The 25,204-nt window shown below is 36.8% G+C and overlaps 1 protein-coding gene across 1 annotated transcript; it reads left to right on the forward strand.

The window, feature by feature from the left end:
- The first annotated feature begins 1,966 nt into the window (after positions 1–1,966).
- Positions 1,967–14,959, forward strand: LOC107782576 (vicianin hydrolase-like). Its single transcript, XM_075253526.1, has 13 exons — positions 1,967–2,257; positions 2,990–3,059; positions 9,571–9,627; positions 9,709–9,786; positions 9,926–10,003; positions 10,087–10,174; positions 11,009–11,261; positions 11,803–11,918; positions 12,425–12,642; positions 13,605–13,636; positions 13,738–13,840; positions 14,213–14,321; positions 14,412–14,959. Exons 1-13 carry the CDS (start codon positions 2,003–2,005, stop codon positions 14,587–14,589), a joined length of 1,635 nt encoding a protein of 544 aa, XP_075109627.1. The 5' UTR covers positions 1,967–2,002; the 3' UTR covers positions 14,590–14,959.
- The last annotated feature ends 10,245 nt before the right edge of the window (positions 14,960–25,204 follow it).

Below are 25,204 nucleotides of genomic sequence, written 5' to 3' on the forward strand. Positions count from 1 at the left end.
CACTATATTATTCTTTTGAATATTTTGAATCTCTTTGTTACCCAAATATTGCTTCTGTGGATCCACATTATTCCTTTTTGCCTTACAACCCATTTCATTTTCTTTGCTTTGAGACCCTGTTCAATTCGTCTTCTACTACTATGCTTAGCTCTAGCCTTGTTAGTCTTCATTATCTGTCTTTCCACAATTGCATCATATGAAGAAATTTGTTCTTTTTGAGTCTAATCCTTCTCTGTTGTGGGTTTCTTCACATTCCCAACCTGAGCCTTCTTATGATTATCAACTCTTGTGTTCTAGGCATTTGTTTCTAGATTCCTCCCTTTCTGAATTTGGGCATTCTTGCTAATTACACCTCCTTCCTTCTAGGGTTTGTGCCACAAATTCCTTTTCATTCTATCGCTGAGTCAACTTAATAGCCTCCCCCTGAAACTAGTGCTACTCTTCTTCTGGGAATAACAAACATCTTCTGAGCGCGCCTGCTTCATACACTTAAAATAGTATTCAAGAATAAAATCATATTCAACGTCCTGCCAGAAACTGGTATCCTCTCGACCATTGTTATCTTTAACCCCAACCTAACTGAGTCTCTTCTTTGAGAAGTGAGGTCAATACTAACTTTTACTTTGGAAAAATTCGATCGAGATTTGTAAGCAGTAGCTTTATCAATGGTGAGGAGAGTACCTATTGGTGAAGTAATACGCAGAAGGGCGTCCCAATTGTAATAGTGCCACTTTAAACCTGGATGATGAATCCAGACTGGTACAAGAGTTGCCTCAACATCGGGTTTGAAATCTTTGGTCCATCGCTGCAACCTCATATGAGAGCCCAGAATTATGACTTTGTCCCTGAAATAGAATCCCTTGAAGTCCTCCTCATCTGTGAAATCGATGAAAACATGTTTAATATCATAATGACCAATCTTTACTGGACGCCTCGTCAGAAACCTTGCAGAGAAGTCTCGACGAATGTCGTCAAGAAGAGTTTTCCCGTGAGATAATTTCCCAATAACAGCCATTATGTAAACTTTCGCCAGCTCCTCCTTTTCCCGTGCCGTGAAGAAAACTGCAAGTTTGTCCTTGTACATCTCTGGGGGCCGATATTCCAATCTAACAGGAGATCAGCTAGGACCGGTAATCGAGTATGCATAGGTAGTCTTAGTTGCACCTCCCATCGTGGTCGCATCATCAGGTGGATCATTTTGATGTTCTCCACTCGCCACCTGCTAGCCAGAAGCAGTCGGGGTGGTCATCGCGTTAAGGGTTTTTAAAGAAAACAGTTATCCACCCATTTTATCCATTAAAAGGGGGGTTGGATAATGAACTTTTTAAAAATGGGTCAAATATGGATAAGAACCATATTATCCACTAAGAAAATGGATAACTAATGGGTCTAACCTTTACATTTGTAAAGTCTCAAATTATAGGTTCCTCAAGTTTGGGATATTACGAATTCTCCAAAAATTGATCATATTCAATAAGACATGGATAATATTGATATCAATATTATCCACCAGTTAATCCAATTTTTATCCGTATTAAATATGGGTCAAATCGGACAATTTATCCGTTTTTGCATTACCCGTTTTCGACCCGCTCATATCTGATCTGACCCGTCTGTTTGCCACTCTTAATCATAAAGGATAGTTGGCCAAATTATTATTATTTTCTTAAAATGAGTAGTTAATCACTCTATCTTTTTGGAGTTGTAGGTCTGGAATTGAAAAAGAAATTAATGTTTTTTTTTTCGATATTCTGAAGCAGTTTTTTTTTTTTTTTTTTTTTTTTTTTTTTTTGCAAAATAACAAATAAAAAGAAGGAATGGAGTACAAAATTTCTTGCTATTCCATTTGGCTGATTTGAATTAGTTTTCCTATCCCATTAACTATGAGAATTTTTTTTACTCATGTCCTGCACTAGGGAATAGGAAAATAGACGAACGGACGCACAAATTAGAGATTTTATATTGTTATGACACGTGCTGGTTTTAGTATCAGTGTATTTACATGCCTATTTTCAGTTGTGTTCTATATATAATGTCAATTGCATTAACAAGAACTTGCACCATAGGTAGAAGAAGCAAACCAACAATGGCTATCAGAAGAATCTTGATGAGCTTCTGCTCCTTCTACCTTGTACTGATTCTTAATCTTTTTGTTCTTACCAATGCTACAGTCCCGGCAAAGCGATTCGTTTCTCCGTTTAACAGGACAAGTTTCCCTTCTGATTTCGTATTTGGTGCTGCTTCAGCTGCTTACCAGGTATAACTTTAATACAAAGTCCCCACAGAACTCTCACACCCCCCCTCTCGAAGTTAATTTAGAGCAGGTTCTATATTAAAGTACGAAGGATCTTTTCTATCACACGAACATCTTCTATATCATTTTCGTATCTTCTTAATTGATGCACAAAGGTTAGCTTTCTCTATAGCATTGCTACGATATTCTCCAGAATAATGGTCAAATTTATGACAATTATAATACTCAATTTTTGATTTCTCATACCTTTATCCATTATTTTCTCGATACTGGCCATATGTCCTCTTCCTCCTGTTTGTCCACGACCACGACTTCTGAATGTTTGGTGGATTTTAATTTTATTGTTGAAGTTGTTATCATTACTTCTTCCTCTTCCATGACCGCCACGGCCTCGTCCTGAATTTCTTCTACTCCATGCTTCTTGAGGAGTTTGATCTCTAACATTCTATAGGTTCAGCTGAATCCATTGGTTTTTCCTTGAATTATATAGCATATGCAAAAAGGTTTTTTCTGAACCCACTTGCTCTAGATTTTGAGTTCGCCTCAACATCCCCCAGTCTAAGACCGACTAATTAGAACTGTTTAATCTGTTTGTATCCTATTATGTAATCATTCTTTTCTGTTTAGTGCACTCCAAGTAAGTTAACCTAATAGAAATCTTGTATCATAATATGTACTAAGATTCACTTTTGTGTCTTCTTTTTCTTTTTTCTTTTGAATTGAAGGAACTCTCAGATTGAAGGAGGAGCTCGTCAAGGAGGTAGGGGACCTAGTATATGGGATACTTTCACGCACAAGCACCCAGGTCTTCCCTTTATCCTATATATATAGCATTATTTTAAACTAACTACCTTAATGTTTACATCAATCAACTGGCTAGAAATTTTCCTACTGATCTTCTATTTTGTTAAGATCCATACAATCTCAATTAACATGAACAGTAATTTCCATTATTGATTCTTAGGAAGCCATTGGCAAAATTAGTCAACCCTTGATCAAACTAAACTTTTGTGAGCAGATCTAGTAATTAAGTGACTTGTTTGTTCAGTAGTTAAAATATGGCGTGAATATTGCCGGCACGTCGTACTTTCTTTTAAAAAATAAACATAATAGTATAGTACAGTTGAATTTGACATAGAGTTTTTAATTGTCAAATCATGTGCGCATATCACCGTAGACTATTTCATTAAAAAAAATTGACCAAGTATTGCAGTCTCACAGTTCTAGAAGAGATCAATGAGCTGCTATTATTTGTTTATAAGCTGAGAGGAAGCTACATTATATTAAAATCCACCACAATCCACAATTCCATGTGCACGAAGAGTGATTTTCGCCGTTTTCGCATTAAACCATGACTAAGACAAGGTGGGTTGCTCTGATGGTAAACACCCTCCACTTCCAACCAAGAGGTTGTGAGTTCGAGTCACCCCAAGAGCAAGATGGGGAGTTCTTGGAGGGAAAGATGCCGAGGGTCTATTGGAAACAGCCCATCTACTCCAGGGATAGGGGTAAGGTCTGCGTACACACTACCCTCCCCAGACTTCACTAGTGAGATTATACTGGGTTATTGTTGTTGTTGTTATTTTATGTATTATGGCCATCTAACTTTTAGCTTCATTACACAAAAGTCACTATTCTTTCTTTTGTCACACAAAAGTCATTAAACTTTGCTTTGGTTATCACAAAAATCATTTTGGCCGGATTTGACAAAGTTCCACCTGAAAAGTGACATGACAACCTTAATTAGTGTTTTATACTCCCTCCGTTTTAATTTATGTGATATATTTTCTTTTTAGTCAGTGTCAAAAAGAATGATTTATTTTCTTATTTGGAATACCTTTATAGAATGATTTATAACCACACAAAATATATGTGCCTCATTTTACACCATAAGTTCAAAAGTCTTCTCTCTTTTCTTAAACTTTGTTCACAGTCAAATGAATTCACATAAATTAAAATGGATGGAGTATTGATTAAGCAAGTAAAATATAGTATTAACTCATGCCTTGACCCATAAAATATCTGACCCAGTTGCCCGAATGGAGCTCATTTTTCTCCATACTCTGCACATACCGTGATTTACCAATACCTTGACCTATTTTAAGTGCAACTTAAGAAAATTTTCAGTTCATTCAATGCAACTATTTAAAAAGAAAAAATGGTATACCTTAAACTGCAAAATAAAAAAGGGACCAAATAAAGTGAACCATTTCATAACAGTGCATTCTAATATATGTCAAAATGTTGGCTATTAAGCGAGATCAACCCAAAAATATACTGCTTTATCATTAAGAAAATGAGTCATTCTTTTTGGCATGGACTAAAAAGGAAATAGGTTCACATAAATTGAAATGAATGGAGTATAAACACTAATTAAGGTTGCCACGTCACTTTTCAGGTGGGAACTTTGTCAAATCCGGCCAAAATGATTTTTGTGATAACCGTAACAAAGCTAAATGATTTTTGTGTGATAAAAGAAAGAATAGTGACTTTTGTGTAATGAAGCTAAAAGTTAGATGACCATACATAAAATTTACTTTAAAAGTTTTAATTGTTATATCACATATACATATGAGGCCTTTATATATAAGTTACACGAAACTTAATTTAGTACTTTTACCACTTCACATAGATAAATATACTAAATTCGTGGAGGTTTAAATTAATGGTAATACATATCCAAATTACATGAATTTACTAATATCAAGGTAAACATGATTATTATTTATTCGGATGAAAAAAAAATCAAAGTTATGAAATGTACAATTACCAAAAGCGCATGTACCCTCAATATCCAGAGCTGTAACAACTATAGGGGTATCAAATTACTGAGTCATACCATGAAAGTCTGGAAGAGAGTGATAGAAATGAGAGTGCGAAAGACGATATCTATTTCAGACAACCAGTTCGGGTTCATGCCGGGGCGATCTACCACAGAAACTATCCACCTTATTAAGAGGATGGTGGAACAATACAGGGATAAGAAGAAGGATCTCCACATGGTGTTTATTGATCTAGAGAAAGCGTATGACAGAGTTCCTAGGGAGGTCTTATGGAGCTCCTTAGAGGTTAAAGGGGTTCTGGTGGCTTACATTAGGGTGATTAAAGACATGTATGATGGAGCTAAGACTCGGGTTAGGACAGTAGGAGGCGACTCCGAGCACTTTTCGGTTGTTACGGGGTTACACCAAGGGTCTGCGTTCAGCCCTTTCCTATTTGCCCTGGTGATGGATGCACTAACCCATCATATTCAAGGAGATGTGCCATGGTGCATGCTATTTGCTGATGACATAGTTCTAATTGATGAGACACGATGCGGCGTCAACGAGAGGCTAGAGGTTTGGAGACAGGACCTTGAGTCTAAAGGCTTCAGGTTGAGCAGGACGAAGACGGAATACCTCGAGTGCAAATTTGGAACCGAGCCGACGGAAGCGGGAGTGGAAGTGAGGCTTGACTCTCAAGTCATTCGTAAGAGGAGTAGTTTCAAGTACCTTGAGTCAGTTATTCAGGGGATCGGGGAGATCGACGAGGATGTCACACACCGTATAGGGGTGGGGTGGATGAAGTGGAGGTTAGCGTCGGGAGTCCTGTGTGACAAGAAAGTGCCAACGTTACTAAAAGGTAAGTTTTATAGAGTAGTGGTTAGGCCTGCCATGTTGTATGGGACCGAGTGTTGGCCGGTTAAGAACTCACACATCCAGAAGATGAAAGTAGCAGAAATGAGGATGTTGAGGTGGATGTGCGGGCATACAAGGATGGATAAGATTAGGAATGAAGATATTCGAGAGAAGGTGGGCGTGGCCCCCATGGAGGATAAGAGGCGGGAAGCAAGACTTAGATGGTTCGGGCACATTCAGAGGAGGAGCACTGAGGCACCGGTGAGGAGGTGTGAACGACTGGCTGTGGTAGGCACGATGAGAGGTAGAGGGAGACCTAAGAAGTATTGGGGAGAGGTGATCAGGCAGGACATGGCGCGACTTAGGATTACTAAGGACATGGCCCTTGACAGAGAATTGTGGAGGTCGAGCATTAAGGTTGTAGGCTAGGGGGAAGTTGTGAGTATTTCTACAGTGCACTAGAGTGAGACTAGCCAGTTAGGAGTTAGTCTTAGGATGCTACTGGTCAGCTACTGATACAGGGCTTTATCTGTTGGATATTATTATATCTTCCATCGTTTTCGTACTTCCTATATTTCTTATATTATTGTTATTTTTATTTTATGTTATGTTATGTTATTTTATTATGAGTCTATTGATAGTACTAATATATCGTCTTTTGTCGCTGTGTTGAGCCGAGGGTCTCCTGGAAACAGCCTCTCTGCCCCTCGTGGTAGGGGTAAGGTCTGCGTACATATTACCCTCTCCAGACGCCACTTGTGAAATTATACTGGGTTGTTGTTGTTGTTGTTGTTGTTGTAATCTTCAAATGATTATCTCGAATAATGATGCCACCCTCTTTGTTAACGTCCTTTTGTTACACGTCGTATATATAAAACTTTTTACTAAATTGTGTATATATGGACGGATATTTTGTTGTTATTGTTGTACCTTTATATATTCAATACTCCATCAGTTTCAGGTTATTATGTGACTCTATTTGCATTTTATTCTTTTTAAAAAAGAATAATTTGTTTTTAAAATTGTGAAATAATTGATTTAAACTTCCTATTTTATCGTTATTGACAAACTTTTATAAACTCACAAATGGTTATGGCATATTTTAGATCACAAGCTCCAAAATATTATAGGATTATACCAAAACAAATTTATGGCACATTTAAAACCACAAATATAAGAAAAATTCTTACTTTTTAATCCTTTACTTATTCAAACATGCATATATATAAAAAGGGAACGGGGGAGAGTATAAAGTATCAGTATAATAATACAGTAAGAGGTCGTTTGGTAGAGTGCATTCAAGAAAATAATGCATGTATTAGCTTTGTATATTAGTAAAACTTTGTTTGGTACACTTATTCGACCAATGTATAACTAATACAAGTATTAGTTATATATCATATTTGGTATTATCCTATGTATAGCTAATGCATAGCAAACTATGGTATTAGCAATACCAAGGCTATTAATGCATGCATTAGCATGGTTAAAGGCCAAATTATCCCTAAAGTCCTTTAAAGCTAAATAATATGGAGGGCATTTTTGTAAACAAATAATTTTCTTTGAAATTATGCAATAAATTTTAATTTTTAATACACCACACTAAACAATTTATAAGAAATAACTTCTGTGTAGCTAATACTTGCATTACTAACCCATACATTACCTATCCCTACATTACTAATACACCTTATTCAACATTATTCTTATACTCCCTGCCAAACGACCCCTAATACTTTTATTATTTTATATGAAATTCAATGTAGAATAAGAGTACAGGTTGTACTTATACAAGAGCATATAATCGACAAAAATGTACATATTCTACATTACACATATTACAGATCGATAAGGGTGTTAAACGGGTGGCTTGGGTTAGAAAAAAATGAAATTGACCGGTTTTCAATCTGGGTCGGTTACGGGTTAGTCTTTACCGGATTTAATAGGTCCGGATCCATCCAGATAAAAAATGAACCGTACGGGTTACGGGTCCAAGGGGCCGGGCCGGGTTAGTGTTTTCTTTTTTTTGTATTTTGTATAACTATTATAATTTATATTAATATAAAGTAAAAATATAAAGAATACAATGAAGATGGAAAAAAGTTGCACTTATAAATTGCAAGTGCTACATTTATTTCAAAATTCAAACTTACAAATTGAAAGGTTTACATTTAACAACAAATAAATTAACAAAAACAGAGTAAATTCAAAGGTTTTGCATTGCCTTAGACTCTAAAACCTTTAAAAAAAAATAGAAATCTAGCTGCTAAACCGGTCCAGGTCGGGCCGATTAATCGGTTCTACAAGGATTTTGGTTGACCGGGTTTGATCGGTCCGGTTAACCGGATGAATTAAAGTGAACGGACCAACCCCTAACCCCAGTAACTCAGCCCACCCGGCTCCCTAAGTACCGGGCCGGGCCGGACCAGGTTTCAACCGGTCCCGGGTCAACCCGGCCCGTTTGACCCCTCTAATTACAGATACTTGCATATGACAATGTAATTGACAAAATTGCCGATTGTTTCATCAATACTTCAGTTAACAATCTAAAGATCTCTTGAGTCTTGAATGAAGGATCCGGGACTTTGACTAGACCAAAGATAATGAGGGTTTAATCATAATTTTTAAAACGTTAGGGGCAAGTATTAACATCTGAAAATTTTCTTTTTCAAATTTTTAATTCCCTTTCTCATCTTCTTTTTTTCTTCTCCTCTCTTGCTCAATTTCTTCTTCCTTTTCTTCTCTTCCTTATCTTCTTCTGCGTTTTCATTTCTTCTTATTGTCCATCCTCTTCTTCCTTCTCCTCCTCCTCCTCTTCTTCTTCTACTTCTTTTATTTTTATTGTGAAGATTTGTGATTTCTTTTGAAATAATTGAGGAAATTCTGCAGTACCGTCCGAAAAATAATTGAGAATAGTTTAAACAATCCGAGAGTTGCTTTAGTTCAACCAATCAGGAAATACTTAGACATTTGAGAAATGTTTTGAAAATCTCGAGAGATACTTTAAACATCCTTAAGCTGTTTAGCTAAAACAAGCTAAAACAATCAGGAAATATTTTAACATCTGTTATTTTTTGGAGAGATATTTAAATATCTGTTGGGTATTTGGAAGCGGTGAAGGAGGAGGCGGAGGAAGAGTAGACGACTGAAAAGGAGGAGGAGACGAGTGAAGGGGCAGGGGCGGATTTACCTTAGCCCAAGCGATATCACGTGATATTGATACCGCTTCGTCGAATTACTCTATTAGTTATGTATATATAGTTCAAAGAAAAAAACGCAACAATCAGTTAAATAATGACAGTGACACCACTTGTTATTCCGGTCCTGAAGGGGCTTGAACCGCTGACCTCTTTGACATTACGAAAATACTACACCAATGGATCATAAGTCACAATTGCAGATAGCGGTGACAGTAAATTACTTCAAACATAATAGGATGCTGCTGCTTCCTTTTGTTTTTATTTTTTTGGTTGTATTTTTGTATGTTGTACAAATTTACAGCAATTTTTTATTTGTTTAAATGGTGACACTATTTATGCAAAATTCTGCGTACGTGAGTAGGAGAGGAGGGTAGAGTAAATGGGAGGAGAGAGGGTGGGGGGTTAGTGGGGTTTGTGAAAATTCCTCTGACCCTGAAGACTTTTTGTTTTCTTTTTTCTGTTTAAGCTTTTCTTAACATATATAATCCTTAAATTACAGAAAAGATATTTGACCGTTCTATCGGAGATGTCGCTGTTGATTTCTATCACCGTTACAAGGTATGGCGGTCCGCATTTAAACTTTTTCTGCTGATATTTATGTTTTAGTGGGTATTAAATCATTATTGGCAAATGTTACAAGAAGACATACGTCTACTTAAGGAAGTTGGTATGAAAGCATTCAGGTTATCCATCTCTTGGTCTCGCATTTTACCACGTAAGGATGCTTTTTCCAGTTTAATTCACATTTGAAATATGCAGTAAGTACAACAAAATAGATAAGGAGGTGAAAATTAAAGGAGGCAAACTAATACTAGTTGATTGCGGAACTTAATCTTTTTTCTTACTTGTTGTAGATGGGAAAGTAAGCAAAGGAGTGAATCCAGTAGGCATAAAATTCTACAATAATGTCATCAATGAGCTTATCTCCAATGGTACTAATAACTTTATCTCATTCCAATATACTATCAGTTTTACGAAACCATTATAAGGTTTCTAACTTTTCTATTTTTAAAAGGTTTGACGCCATTTGTAACGCTTTTCCACTGGGACACACCACAAACCCTTGAGGACGAATATGGAGGGTTTCTCAGTTCCAAAATAGCGTAAGACGTTAAAGCATTCGAACAGAAATAAGATGACTTCTATTTTTTTTTTCCTTGAAGGAATTACATAAGTACCTGATGATATTGTGTGACCAATTTACAAGGCAATAAGTTTTGTATTCAATAAATTTTTCAAATCCTCTGGTCAGGTGTACGCTGGCCAATTTTTGGATCAAATTCCCCTTTAAAATTGTACATGTGGTTCACACCATTCGAGGTGGCCAAGCACAGAATTCATTCGCAAAATTTTTAGTGAATTTGCGAATGATTGTAATCTGGGTCTTCCCACATGTGGCTCAATGCAATTCCAGGTGGTTCAGCCCAGAATTCATTCACAAATTTTGTAGTGAAATTGAGAGTGCTCAATCTCTCGGGAGTAGAGATTTCGCATATGTTTAATTATCTAATTATATTATCCCTTAATGTATGCTTCTATGTGTATGCATGATTCTTAGTTATAGGCCCACACTTGAAATATCTCGGAAAATCTACATAATGTACGTAACCACTCATCAAAATAATAGCCGGTAAATGCATGCCTTTCTATATTAATGTAAAAAATATAAATATAGTATACATATTTTATTCATAATTTGTGTGTTTTTCTTATACATTTGTCTAGAAATTTAATTATTTTTGACCGACCGGCCAAATGTTTTAAAAGCCCGAATGTTATAGCTGTTTGGATAGCGATGTGATTTAAACCTAAAAACTCTTGTCCAATCTGATACCATATTGATATATATTGTGTGACCATCTCAGTTTTAATTACTTAGCTAAATTGTGCCTCAACCATATATACCGAAAGCCGAAGCTGTATGTTCATGCGTTCAGGAAGGACTTTGGGGACTATGCGGACATTTGCTTCAAAGAATTTGGTGATAGGGTAAAGCACTGGATCACCTTGAATGAGCCATTATCTTATAGCATGTTCGGATACGCAAGAGGTACCTTTGCACCAGGAAGATGTTCGAGTTATGTTGGTAACTGTACGGAGGGTGATTCTGCCACTGAGCCATATATTGTAGCTCACAACATGCTTCTTGCCCGTGCAACCGGTATCAAAGTATATAAAGAAAAATATCAGGTCAGTTCATCCTTCTATCAAAACAAAGTAATCACCTACATAGAAATTTATTTTGGCAGATAATTATTCATCATGTTTCATTTTCTAATTAAGTTTTATTGAATACCACTAGGCAGTCTGCCTAGCCGCTGATTTTTATTAATATAATCAAAACATTATTCCCTACACATCATGAAAAATTAATAAGGAGGCATTTGCATGGCTGGCCGTCTGAAATTTTTATGACTATTAAGTAATAAGATCATTTCATTAATAGAGAAAAAATGAGAAATTCAAAGTAATAATAAAGCTTCAAATATAAAAAATTGTAAATTTTTTTGAAGAAAAAAGTATAATATAAAATGAAACAAGTGATAAGTAATTAGTAATAAAGAAGAAAAGGATGTTCCTTTAATCCTTTATTCTTTTATTATCAAATATAGTTGTGGGAGGAAAAAAAAATATAGCTGTGGGAGTATAAATTTTCAATTGAAGTTACAAACTTACTGACGATGCTTTCAATTTAACATTTAGATTCTTTTTATTTTCTGAAAACATGCAGAAAACTCAGAAAGGACAGATAGGAGTCACTCTGGTGACTCACTGGTTCGTGCCTAAAACAAAGACACCTCAGGGACGCAAGGCCCAATTAAAAGCTCTTGATTTTTTCCTAGGATGGTGAGTTGTACGCACTAGATTCCCTTGGTATTGTGCCCTCGCAAGTTATTTTGTAATTGTGCCCTAAAATATATAGAACACTTGAGTGACTATAATAATCTCATCAAATATAAAATAGAATATCTAAAGTTAAATATTTTAAATAGATAAATGGTCAATTCTTATAGGGAAATACTAAAAAGGAAATTAAACTATATCACCTAAGGAAATAGAGAGTAGTATTTTTCATGTAATCTTCAAATATGTAATATTTTATTTTAAAAGTTTTGAAGAATCTATGATCGAATTAACATTGTTTGGCCGTCACACTCGAACTCTTTTACGTAAATTGGAATAGAGGAAATAACTTTTAGTGCGCACTGAATTTTGCGTTATAACTTGAATCGTGAACTGATCAAAAACTGATCAAAATTTGAGATAGTTAGCCATAATTTTGCCATTTTGATTGCTTTATCAAATGCTCAAGCCATTTTTTTATTCAAATAATCACAATATATACTGTATAGGTTTTTGGATCCAATTACATACGGTGACTACCCAGCCAGCATGCGAGCTAATGTAGGACGTCGGCTCCCGAAATTCACACTGCAGCAGTCAAAGTTAGTGAAAGGATCGATGGATTTCCTAGGAATGAATTACTATACTACTTACTATGCATCTCCAATGCTATCTGTCCCTAGAGTTAATCTTAGCTACACTACAGACAATCATGTAGATATGACTGGTAAGTCATCGAATTAATTAATTCGTTCCTTTGACAAAATTTATTTTTGTGAGGGGACAAAAACTGCACAATTTCACTAATTGAAAGTTAAATTTTGTTTCTCCACTATCACTCCTAAAAATCTGCCAAAATCCGTCCAAATCATACCGACCGATATCGGTCGGAAGAGGAAATCGACTGAAATCGGTCGGAAAATATCTAGACAAAATAAAGAAATAGTATTTTATCTCACACATATAAATATTTCGACAGTGCTTTATCTGACACAAATAAATATTTAGCGTTGTTATTATTGTTGTTGTTGTTGTTGTTGGTTAATTGTTGTTGAAAGACAACAATATAATATGTTGCCATTATAGGATGATTATTGGTTGTAATTGGCAGATGATGTAGCCTAAAAGCAAGCATATCCTGCCAGGTTTTTACCCAAAAAACCAACCGATTTCGGTCGGAATGCTCATATTAAAACCCAGAAATTCATAATTTCTGACCGACTTCGATCGGTAATTTCACTATGCAATCTGCAGAAATTTGAAATTACCGACCGAAGTCGGTCGAAAATAACTTTTTATTTATGTATTTTTTAATTATTCCGACCGATTTCGGCCGGCCTGTTAAAATTTAAAAAGAAATGCAAAAAATAATTTACATATTATCGACCGATTTCGGTTGATCGGTCGGTATATTTATTTTTCCAACAAAAGCTGTCAGTCAAAGTGGTCAACCAAAGGTTGAATTAACCGATTGACTTCCGACTTGCGACCGTCTTCGGTCGCCACACCTTAGCGACCACTATTATTTCGACGAATTAACATCGGTCTGTTTTCCTATATTTTCGACCGATTTCGATCGGTTTTCTTGGACGATTTTTGACAGTTTTCTAGTGTATATCACGAGAACTAATTGAATCCCTTTTTTTCTTGCATAATGTGTTTTGACTGTTTCTGTATTTCATTATTCAGCTGAAAAGGACGGAAAACCTATCGGTACACCGGTATTTTGCCTCTCTTTCTCTCTTCTCTTTTTTAATCTCACTTGATTTTGGATTGATTGGAGTATGAATGTACAACATGCTTATTTTGATTAATCTTGCAGACTGCCTTGAATTGGCTTTACATTTATCCAAGAGGAATATATGATCTCATGCTTTACATCAAGCAAAAGTACAAGAATCCTCCCATCTACATCACTGAAAATGGTATGTTTTTGTTTTAAATAAAGTTGCTTTATCGTATAAATTAGTAAATGTCATATTTTATTTTTCTTGAGCCGAGGGTCTTTCGGAAACAACATCTCTACTCCATTAGGATAGGGATAAGGTTTGTGTACACACTACCCTCCACAAACCCTACTTGTAGAATTTTACTGGATCGTTGTTGTTATGTTGTTGTCGTTATCTTTTAGAAAGACCTCTACATCTAGCTTTATTCTTTTTTTTTTTGTTCCGCCAATTGTAAATAGTGTTAGAGGGTATTTGACTGAGCTTATAAGCTGGTCGAACTAGCTTATAAGCACTTTTCGGTCAGTGTTTTGTAACTAAAGCCATCTTAATGTTGACATCAAATTGAAGGAATGGCAGATGCCAACAATAGCACATTGCCACTTAAACAAGCCCTTAAGGATGATTTAAGGATAAGGTATTACGAGGGACACCTATGGTTTCTGTCAAAAGCCATAAAGTAAGATTCTTCTTTTTCTTTCTATGTCATTTCTCCTTTTTTTTGTTTTTTCTTTTGGGAATTTTTAAGTTACTGCTACATTATTGGCAGGGCGGGGGCAAATGTGAAAGGACATTTTGCATGGTCATTCTTAGATGACTATGAATGGGATGCTGGTTTCACTGTCCGATTTGGCATCACTTTTGTTGACTACAAAAATGGACTTAAAAGATACCTCAAGAAATCTGCTTATTGGTACAACAAGTTCCTCTTGAATACTGGCAAATAAATATGAGTCTGACTTGGCACCTGCCTCTTCAAATTTCAACCCAGCCATTCTTCTGCAATTTATAATTCACTTCTGTTTTTTTTTTTTAATATGTTCTTTTTTCCTTAAAGAGTATTCTTGTGAGGATCTTCTCTTAGTGTCATGCGTTAAGTGTCATTGAGCTTTATTTATTGAAAATAAACTGAGGAATGCCTCATTATCATTTGTATTACTGCCATTCATAACCTACTAGCTTACAATGGGATTGTACTCTCCATAGAAATGAGGTTATTATCTGAGTTGGTGAGCATTTACTTAATTTCGTCCTAGATGGAGGACTGAAACGCTTTATATTATACTCTCGCCGTTGCCTCATCTTATGTGAAAACAAGTAGGAGTATTTGGGGAGTCAAAACTTTTTAAGTATGATTTTTTGAATTCTTTTTTATATATTTTGAATTATTAACTATGGTGATTTTATAGTACTTTTTACTTGATTATCAAATGACAAATATGTAGCTTTTGTTCCTAGTTGAAGGCCATTTTAATATTCACTTACGCCTTCCAATCCACGCTTTAGCGAAATTGTAATGACCTCGCCAATTGTTTTGAGTATTGTAGCCTCATTCTCCCATTTATTGCTTATTCTATATTCAATTGTAGTTATGTGACTTGCCGGGGTGGTTGGTTTGGTTCCGGGGATGTTTCGGAATAAATTGGGACACTTAGTCCCAAGGTTGGACGCTTAAGTTGAAAGAGTTGACCAGCTTATGTGTAAATGACTCCGGAATGGAGTTTTGATAGTTCTGATAGCTTCGTATGGTAATTTTGGACTTAGGAGTGTGTCCGGATATTGATTTGGAGGCTCATAGGTCGTTTTAGCTTTAATTGGTGAAAACTGAAAAGTTGAAGGTTTGGAAGGTTGAGAAGTTTGACCAAGAGTTGACTTTGTGGACACCAGATATGGATTTTGATTCGAGAAGTTAGAATAGGTCCGTTGTGTCATTTATGACTTGTGTGCAAAATTTGAGGTCAATCGGAATTGGTTTGATAGGTTTCGACATTGGTGTTAGAAGATGGAAATCTAGTAGTTTTAATATGCTTGAATTAGGGTGTGATTCGTGTTTTTGATATTGTTTGATGTGATTTGAAGTTTCGACTAAGTTCGTATGATGTTTTAGGATGTGTAGGTATGTTTGGTTGGGGTCCCAGCGACCTCGAGTGAGGTTCAGATTGATTTCGGATTGAGTTGTGGACTTATGAAAAATCTGTTATGTTTCAGTTCTAGTGCAGCAGCACTTGCGAGGTTTTGGCTGTAAAGCGGAGCCGCAGATGTGGCTGATGATCCCGCAGTAGCACAAATGCTGGGCAGAATGATATAAATGAGGGTTTAAAGATTAGAAGGTTCATTGATGGACTCAACTATAGATAGCGCTTCATTATGGCTGGGGAGGTTGCGACGGGTGCGAGGTTTGATGAGGCAGTTGATATTGCCAGATGCTTAGTGTTGGTTTGCATGCAGGATCATGAGGAACGGGAGACCTAGAGGCCTCGTAGTTCAGGTGGTTTCAGTAGTGCCTCATTTGGAGGCCAGTCCTACTACAGCAGAGGTCGTTCTTCTAGATCCGTTTAGGTAGCTCTCCATGTTCCTCTAGGCTCTTCAGTTAGCCACAGTTCCTATAGTGCCCGCCCAGCTCAGTCATCATTCAGTGCATTGCCAGCATAGAGTTCTTACTGTGACTCATCTGCTTAGGTTTCCACAGGCAATTCTTTGGGCTATTAGGCTTAGCAGTCTGTCAGGAGGGGTTGCTATGAGTGCGGAGACTCGAGTCATATCTAGAGAGATTGCCCCAGACTATTGAGTATAGTTCCACAGCAGAGCTCTCAACCTATGATTTCAGCACCAACAGCTACACCACTCGCACATCCAGCTCGGGGTGGGGCCTAGTTAGCTCGAGGCCTCCCTAGAGGGGAGGTCGATCAGGTGGTGGTCAGGCATGTTGCTACACATTTCTAACCAGGCTAGAGGCAGTCGCCTCCGATATCGTGATCACAGGTATTATTTTAGTATGCCACAGGGGTGCTTTAGTATAATTTGACCCTTACCCACTTATTCGTATGTGTCATCATACTTTGCCGGTTATTTGGACATGTCCCGTGATTCTTTAGTTATGCATGTTCATGTATCTACGCCGATGGGTGATTCTGTTATTGTGGACCGTGTGTACTAGTAGTATATAGTGACTATCGGGGGATTAGAGATGAGAGTTGATCTTTTACTGCTTAACATGGTTGATTTCAACGTGATTTTATGCATAGATTGGTTGTCACCATGTCAAATCGTAAAGGGTATTCCTCCACACAAGATTAGGCAAGATACTTACCTCAAACAAGGAAAATCAATACTCTAAAAAGCCTTTGCCTCTCGAATCGGCCTCCGAAAGGGTCAATTATAGCCAAAAATAACTCAATAACATCAAATACGGCTATAGAAATTGATTTCAATTAAGAAAGGTCCGATCTTTATCAAATATCAAAAAGTCACCAGGGGCGCACCTTTCAGAACCCGATAAAAATTACAAATCTCGAGTACCCATTTGAATACGAGTTCAAATATGCAAGTTTTATCCAAATATCGACTCTGAATCGGGGTTAAAATCTCTAACTTTTTTTTATTTTAGAATAGTTTTTTCCAAAATTCCTGATTTGCTCACTTTGATTAACCAATCAAAAGCCAAACTCAAGGATGAAATCATGAACAATAATCAAATCCGAGCCAAGAATACTTACCCAATCCAAGTGGGTGAAAATCGCCTAAAATTTGCCTCAATTTGAGCTTTATCTCAAAATATGATAAAATACAAATCTTCAATTAAAATACTCTGCCCCAGTGATTTCCGCTTCTATGGGCCATCCCATCTGCAATACCGCTTTTGCGATCCCACTCTCACATTTGCGAAGTTTAGTGATTCCCCGACCCTCTGCTTCTCTGACACTATTCCTGTTTCTACGTCCAAACTAGTATACCTGCGCCCAAAGTTCCACACCTATAGGCAATGCTTCCTTCCGCTTCCCTTCACATCTACAACCCCCTTGTCCGCATCTGCGGACCCAAACTTGCTGGTGCGAAAACACCAGAATCCGAAGTGCTGCCATAACATCAAAACAATTTGAAATTATTCCAAAACACACCCGAGGCCCCCGGGATCCCATCCAATCATACCAATCAATCTCAAAATATAACACGGACCTACTCCAGGCCTCAAATAACATAAAATAACATCAAAATCATAAATCACATCACAATTCAAGCTTAATAAACTAACTTTCAACACTTATGCCGAAACACATCTAAACAACTCAGAATGACCTTAAATTTCACACACAAGTCCCAAATTATGTAATGAACCTATTCCAACTTTTGGAACAACAATCCGAATCCAATAGCCTCAAAGTCAACTCCCGATAAAACCTATGAACCTTCCAAACCTTTAAATTTCCAACATTCACCAAATAGAGCCAAATCAGCCTATGAACCTCCAAATCTAAATCCGAACATATGCCTAAGTCCAAAATTACCATACAAATCTATCGGAACCATCAAAATATCATTCTGGGATCGTTTATATAAAATTCAAACACCGGTCAACTCCTACAACTTAAGCTTCCAACCTTGAAACTAAGTGTTCCATTTCAATCTAAAACCTTCCCAAAATCAAACCAATCATCCCCACAAGTCACATTAACAACAAATATACATACAAGGGCATCAAATAGGGAAATGAAGCTCAAATACATAAAACAACCAGCGAGTCCTTGCAAGGCATGTATGAGTATTTAAGATCAGACATTATTTAATGCATATCTTTTTGTGAGCAGGGTTGATGCAAGTTGTATTTACTTGAAATGTTAAATTGGGAGAGTTTCTTGTTACCCCTACCCCAGCTATTGTAATGATCCGATCGGTCATTTTGAGCATTTTCACTTTACTCGATAATTTGGGGGTACGAGTAGCTCCGTATGATGTATTATGAATTGTGTGAATTTTCGGCATTGGGTTTTAGGTGTTTCGGAACTTGTTTGGAAGAATGGATTTCATTGTTGAAGCTTTAAGTTGGAAGAGTTGACCAAGTTTGACTTTTGTAAATTTGAACCCGGAACAGAGTTTTGATGGTTCCGTTAGGTTCATATGGTGATTTTGGACTCGGGTGTATTTCCATATTTGCATTTGGATATTCCTATAAGGATTCGACACTAATTGGTGAAAGTTGGAAATTTGAAGGTTTAGAAAGTTCATAAGTTTGACGGGGAGTTGACTTTGATGATATCAGATTCGGATTGTGGTTCAAGGAATTGGAATAGCTTAATTATGTCATTTGGGACTTATGTGCAAAATTTGAGCCCATTCCAGGTTGATTTTATATGTTCGGCGCGGGTTTTGGAAGTTGAAAGTTCAAAGTATATTTAAGTTCGAATTGAGGTGTGATTCATCGTTTCGATATTGTTATGTGTGATTTGAGACCTCGAGTAGGTCCGTGTTATATTGTGGGACTTGTTGTTATATTTGAACATGGTCCCAAGGGGTTCGGGTGAGTTTTGGACGTAGTTTAGTCATTTCAAATGGTTTTTGCATTGCTGGTTTTCTGCTATTACCTGTTGCTTCTGGTATTCTTCGCGATCGCGAAGGTTTGGACGCGATCGCAAAAGGTGTTTTGGTCTACTGTGAAATTTGCTCTTCGCGTTCGCATGAGTATGAACGCATGCACATAGGTAGGGGTCTGGTCTTCATCGCGTTCGCAACTACTTCTACGTGTTCGCCTAGTGTTATGGGAAAAGTTGGCCAGGAGGCAGGTTTCCTCTTTGCATTCGCGATGTTGTTCCCGCGATCGCGTACTTTTGTGTATCACATTCGCGAGGCTATTGTTGTGATCACATAGGGTATTTTCTGGGGCAGTGCTTTTCCTTCTTCGTGATCGCGAATCATTAATTCGCCTAATGATTATAAAATACTCTATTTCGGATGTTTCGACCATTTTAGCATATAACACGATACCATGATCCAATTTCCATTATCATACAATATCATAATCTTTTCATATCATATTCCGTCCTTATTCTTCATATCATATCATTTCCTATTCTGTTGCGGCATGCAACCCGATCCCCCAATATCAATATATCAACATAAACAACTCAACACTAATATTTCCGTAATATCAATACCCATCGAGCTCCAAATCAAATTTTGTGATATGAATTTCAAACCCTCGAAATCCCCTTTTCTGCCCAGCGATTTCCGCTTATGCGATCCCAGGACCGCATTTGCGGCCCCGCACCTGCGGAATTTCCATCGCAGGTGCGGCTTTTCACTTAATGCACCTCGCCCGCTTATGTGATCAAGAGGCCGCACCTGCGGATCATTGTCCGCTTCTGCGGTCCCAGACCGCTCCTACGTTCTTCACTATTCACCCCGATCCTGGTTATGTGATTTATTTTGAAATCCGACATCAATTTAAGGCCTAAATCTCAATTTTTCAAAATCCCTAAATTCTCCCAAAACTCCTAATTTCTACCTTGGAATTAATGGATTTGATGATAAAATTTATGGAGAAGTAATTAAAATTGATTAAAAACTAGTTAAAGTTGCTTACCCATTAATTTGGAAAGAGAAAGTTCTAAAAAATTGCCTCAATGGAGTCTAGGGTTGAGAAATTATGTAAAATGAGCTAAGTCCATTTTCCCCATCTTTTACCCATCTACAAATGTCGCAATTGCGAACTCTTGTGTGCAATTACAAAACAAAGATCGCAAATGCGATCAGTGCAAACCCTCAGAAATCGCAATTGCTACAAAAGCCTCGCATTTGCAACTGCCCCTATGTGCACAAATGCGATCAAAGTTTCGCATTTGCGAAGCTAGCCAGCATTCCCAAGTGTCGCAAACGCAATAGGAAAATCGCATTTGCGGAGCTCCCCCAGTCCGCATTTGCGATCCAAACTTCACAATTGCAAATGAAAAGTACCTATTTCCCCAAACCCCTTTGAAAATGCGAGCAGTCACTCGCAAAAGTGAGGTTCGCATTTGCGGGATCTACATATTTACATCAGCAATAGCTATGCATCAGTTGTTCCAAAACATCCTAAAACACATCCGAAACTTTCCCGAGCCCCTCGGGCTCCAATTCGAGCATGCACAAAAGTGTAATAATATCATACAAACATGCTCGCTACCTCAAATCATCAAAATAACATTAAATAACAAGAATTGATCATCAAAACTCAAGATTTCAACTTAAAAACTCATTTTTCACAATCTTTCACATAATATGCCGAAATGCACTCTGGTCACCCGGGACCCTAACTAAACATGTGCACAAGTCCAAAACATCATACGAACCTATCGGAATCGTTAAAATACCGATCCGAAGTCGTTTACTAAAAACATTGATCGTGATCAACTCAAACCTCATTTTAAGTCAAAAATTATTTTATCTTCAAAAATTTACGTAAAAGCTTTCCAGAAAATGACACGGACCACGCACACAAACTAATAAATATCATATAAAGCTATGAAAGGTCTCAGAATATAGAAATTAAGGCTAGTACTCAAAATGACATATCGGGTCGTCACCCATATAGAGATGATATGCATAACAAGGCATATATATATATCTATATATATTTTAGAACTAGCATATAGAGAAGATATGCGATAAAAGTATGTATACACCAAAGGTGTTTGCATAGATAGAAGATATGCGATAAAGTTATGTATACACCCAAGGTATTTGCATATATAGAAGATATAAAAAAATCAAACACTGATAAGTTTTTCTTATATCGTGTGTACATCATCAAGAGAGAAATTTGAGAGAAGTACCTTAGGGGAGTTCGAGGAATCCAATTCTATGGGGAGAGCTTAGCGAAACATACCTTAATCAATTGTCATTAGGGTTCCTACTAGGTTCCACTACTTGTAATGCTTCAATCTAAATCACAAAAATTTAATTAAACCAACATTAGTGAGAGTTTCTATATTTTTAAGATTTTAGGCATTTTATCAAACACCTAAGGGCATAGCCTTTTACCACATCTAGTAATGATGATTTCTCATCCTTCACATCTTTTTCATAACTACATTCATATCCATAGCCACCATTGGGTAGTATGAGACCTTGAACAATACATGTATGGCCAACCATACTACACCCAACCAACAATTACATAAAATAATACTTTTTCCCAACTCTCCACAATACTCAATCTCAGGTTGGGAGATTATGGCTTCCAATCATCATCCCATAAGCTCCAATCCTCAAATTCTACCTATAATTAAATCATTCTAAAATGAATAAGAGTTTGGAATTAAGCCTTACCTTGATAGAAGAAGACCTTGTAACTTTCTCCCCTCAAATCTCTAAGAATTGGGCAGGGAATTGAAGTGTTGAAATGTGGAGCTCCTCCTCTCTCTCGAAGAAAATGAATTTCGTCAAGTTTTGACATTTTGGGATAAAATATGGTCCGAGCTATAATACCTGGTATTTATGGACTAGTACCATACAAGGTACCACATGGCCATGATAGTAAGGTGTGTTAAAAGTGAGTAGTATTTTAAGTAATTTGAGATAATTCCTAATTATGTGAATAATCGGGTAATTATTGATTTTTAAGTGGGAGATTAAATTATAATTAAGAAATTATTGGATTAATGAGGGAAAACAAAGTTAATTAAGGGATCTTGGATAAGCCTAAGGAAAGTGATGGATTTTGGGCAAAATTTTCATACAAAGTTACACTGCGTAATAGTAACGGGATTTGCAATTCTAAGAGAGCACGGTACAATCTTTCTCAAGAACATCATATGGACTTTTCGCTACTTTGATCCGCCGTTACGTGTTATCAAAATTGATATATGTTGGAAGGATTGTCAAGAGAATCGACTCAGGTATGTTAAGGATATCCCTTCTTTCTTTTGGCATGATCCATACGATACGAACGAAATGTGCAAATGCACAAATTCCAAAAATGACTCTATTCATAGAAGTATTAGAGATATCTATGTTCTTGAATTTTCATGTGTCATAATATTTTATCATCTATTCAAGGGTCTCAGAAAAATGCGACAGTTGAAAAGAGTTTACTTTATGATATTACTCAAAGGCAAAATGGTCTTATGACATTACGAAATATTTTATTAAGGTACTTTTCATGCCTTGCATTCATGTACATTGACCGTGACCAAATGGCGTTATATATATATATATATATATATATATATATATATATATATATATATATATATATATATATATATATATATATATATATATATATATATATATATATATATATATATATATATATATATATATATATATATGGGAAAGGTTATGGCGTTATAGACGCACCACCACCTGATCAGGTGGTATACGTTGATGATTTTGCCCACAGTGGCCAATATGATATGATGGGATGCCCTCAGAGGCTGATAATGTTATGAAACATGTACCTATGCACGACATGACATTCATACGCATATTCATGACGCTAAAAGTATTTCATGATTTACAGAGTTATCCAGACTTACAAGTTGAGTCAGTTACTCTATATTTCTTCCATGTCTGTTATGTACTTACTTATGTGCCTTACATACTGGGTACATTTTTTGTACTAACGTCCCTTTTGCCTGGGGACGCTGCGTTTCATGCCCGTAGGTGTTGGTGCTATCAACACCTCCAAGTAGGCTATCAGCTCAATGGAAGATGTTGGTGCTCTCTATTTGCTTCAGAGTTGCTTGTTTGATTAGTATGATTTAGACGTGTATTGTTTGGTATGGCGGGACTCTATCCCGACTTTTATGACATTTATGTACTCTTAGAGGCTTGTAGACATATGTCGTGCACGTGAAAGATTATACGACCTTGTCGGCCTATGTTTTGAGTTTATAAATGATCATGTTAGCCTATTAGGCTCGTATGTCACATGTATATGATGATGTAATAAGAAAGATATGTTACGTTGGTACTCGGTTGAGTAAGGTACCGGGTGCCCGTCACGGCTAATCGGTTTGGGCCGTGACAAAAGTGGTATCAGAGTTGTTCTGTCCTAGGGAGTCTACAAGCCGTGTCTAGTAGAGTCTTGTTTATGGGTGTGTCGTGCACCACACTTATAAGCAGGAGGCTACAAGGCATTTAGGATTGTCACTCTTTCTTCTTACTCTAGATCGTGTGGTAGAGCTCACTTATAAGAATTCAAATTCTGATTTTTTGTTTTCTCGTAATAAGATGATATCTACATCTGGAAAGAAGGATTGGAAAGAGAGATAGTTGTGGAAGAGTTGAGTCAGAGGAATTGGATTTTTGTAAGATGTCTACGACAAGAAAATGTGAGGTCTTTAGCTGATCATGGGTATACTAAAAGGTGTAAGCTTCCTGATAAGAAGCCTTAAGGCAAGAATGTTTATCCATCTTTATGGTAAAAGACAATCAGATATTAAGAAGATAAATACAAGTTTCAACAAGCAAAAGAAGCAAGATGAAGAATGGTACGAGGCGCCCAATTAATGAAGGTTAACAACGTTTATAATTGAGGCAGAGGAACATAAGCTTTTTGAGTTATATTCAATAGTAATAGAGGTATATACAATTGGTCACACCCATTCCAGATATGCCCTATGGGGGTTAACAGAAGTAGTATACGAAGATATGATGGATGAATCATTTGCGTCAGTTGACATTTCCGAAGGATATTGCAAATGTGCTAATAGATCTCTTTATGAGACACCCAGATGGTGCACTCTAAAATAGTACAGCACGATATGAGTACTACAAAGATAGGCACTGGAAGCCTTAAAGGGATAAATATTACCTTAGTATGGCTCTCATCCCTAGTAGAATGAGAATGCTTGGCAACTCGAAGAACCAAGGGATGGAGCAAGGGGAGCCAAAAGCAAAAGAACATTTTGCTCAAGTTTTCAAAGTAAAGCAATGGACCTAGATGATTAGCGGAAAATAAGAAGAGAGTTAATGAAGCATTATGAGTAAGATGTGATACATGGATGACATAGGTAGGTCAAAAAAATGATGGCGACAGTATTACAGAGTCTACTGTCAAGTGAAGGAAAAGACAAAAGATGACAGGCCTTGAAAAAAAATATAGCCAATAAAGTCATATCCTCATTTTGAGAAATAAGTTCGCAACTCTAACGTGATTAATAGAAGGAAAAGTTAGACCCTAGATTAATAGAAATCAATATGGACTGGTAAACAAGATAAACTAAACATAAATTAGGGACTGAGTGATTTGATAATAGTCAGCATCATGAGAATTCCAGATTGCGTTCCGGCAATAATAGAATGGACAACAGAAGAAGATCCATGACGAATTCAGAGGATGGTCATTCAGGAAAACGTTTCCCTAAAGCAAGCAATGTAAGCAAAGTTAGGCTTAAGGGACTATATGTGCCACTACGCTAAGTGCCACCATTGCGATTGAGGAATTTTGTTATCCTTGGTACATAAGAATTACCGCAAGGCGAGTAAGGGTCATTGAGGATGCGAAAGGACGCCAAAGATGGAGAGGAAAAAAATCTATAGGCAGATCATCGTAGCTCCAAGTCTTAGTAATCCCCTAAAGGG

Source organism: Nicotiana tabacum, chromosome 5 (genome assembly GCF_000715075.1).
Source record: "Nicotiana tabacum cultivar K326 chromosome 5, ASM71507v2, whole genome shotgun sequence".
Taxonomy (NCBI): Eukaryota; Viridiplantae; Streptophyta; class Magnoliopsida; order Solanales; family Solanaceae; genus Nicotiana; species Nicotiana tabacum.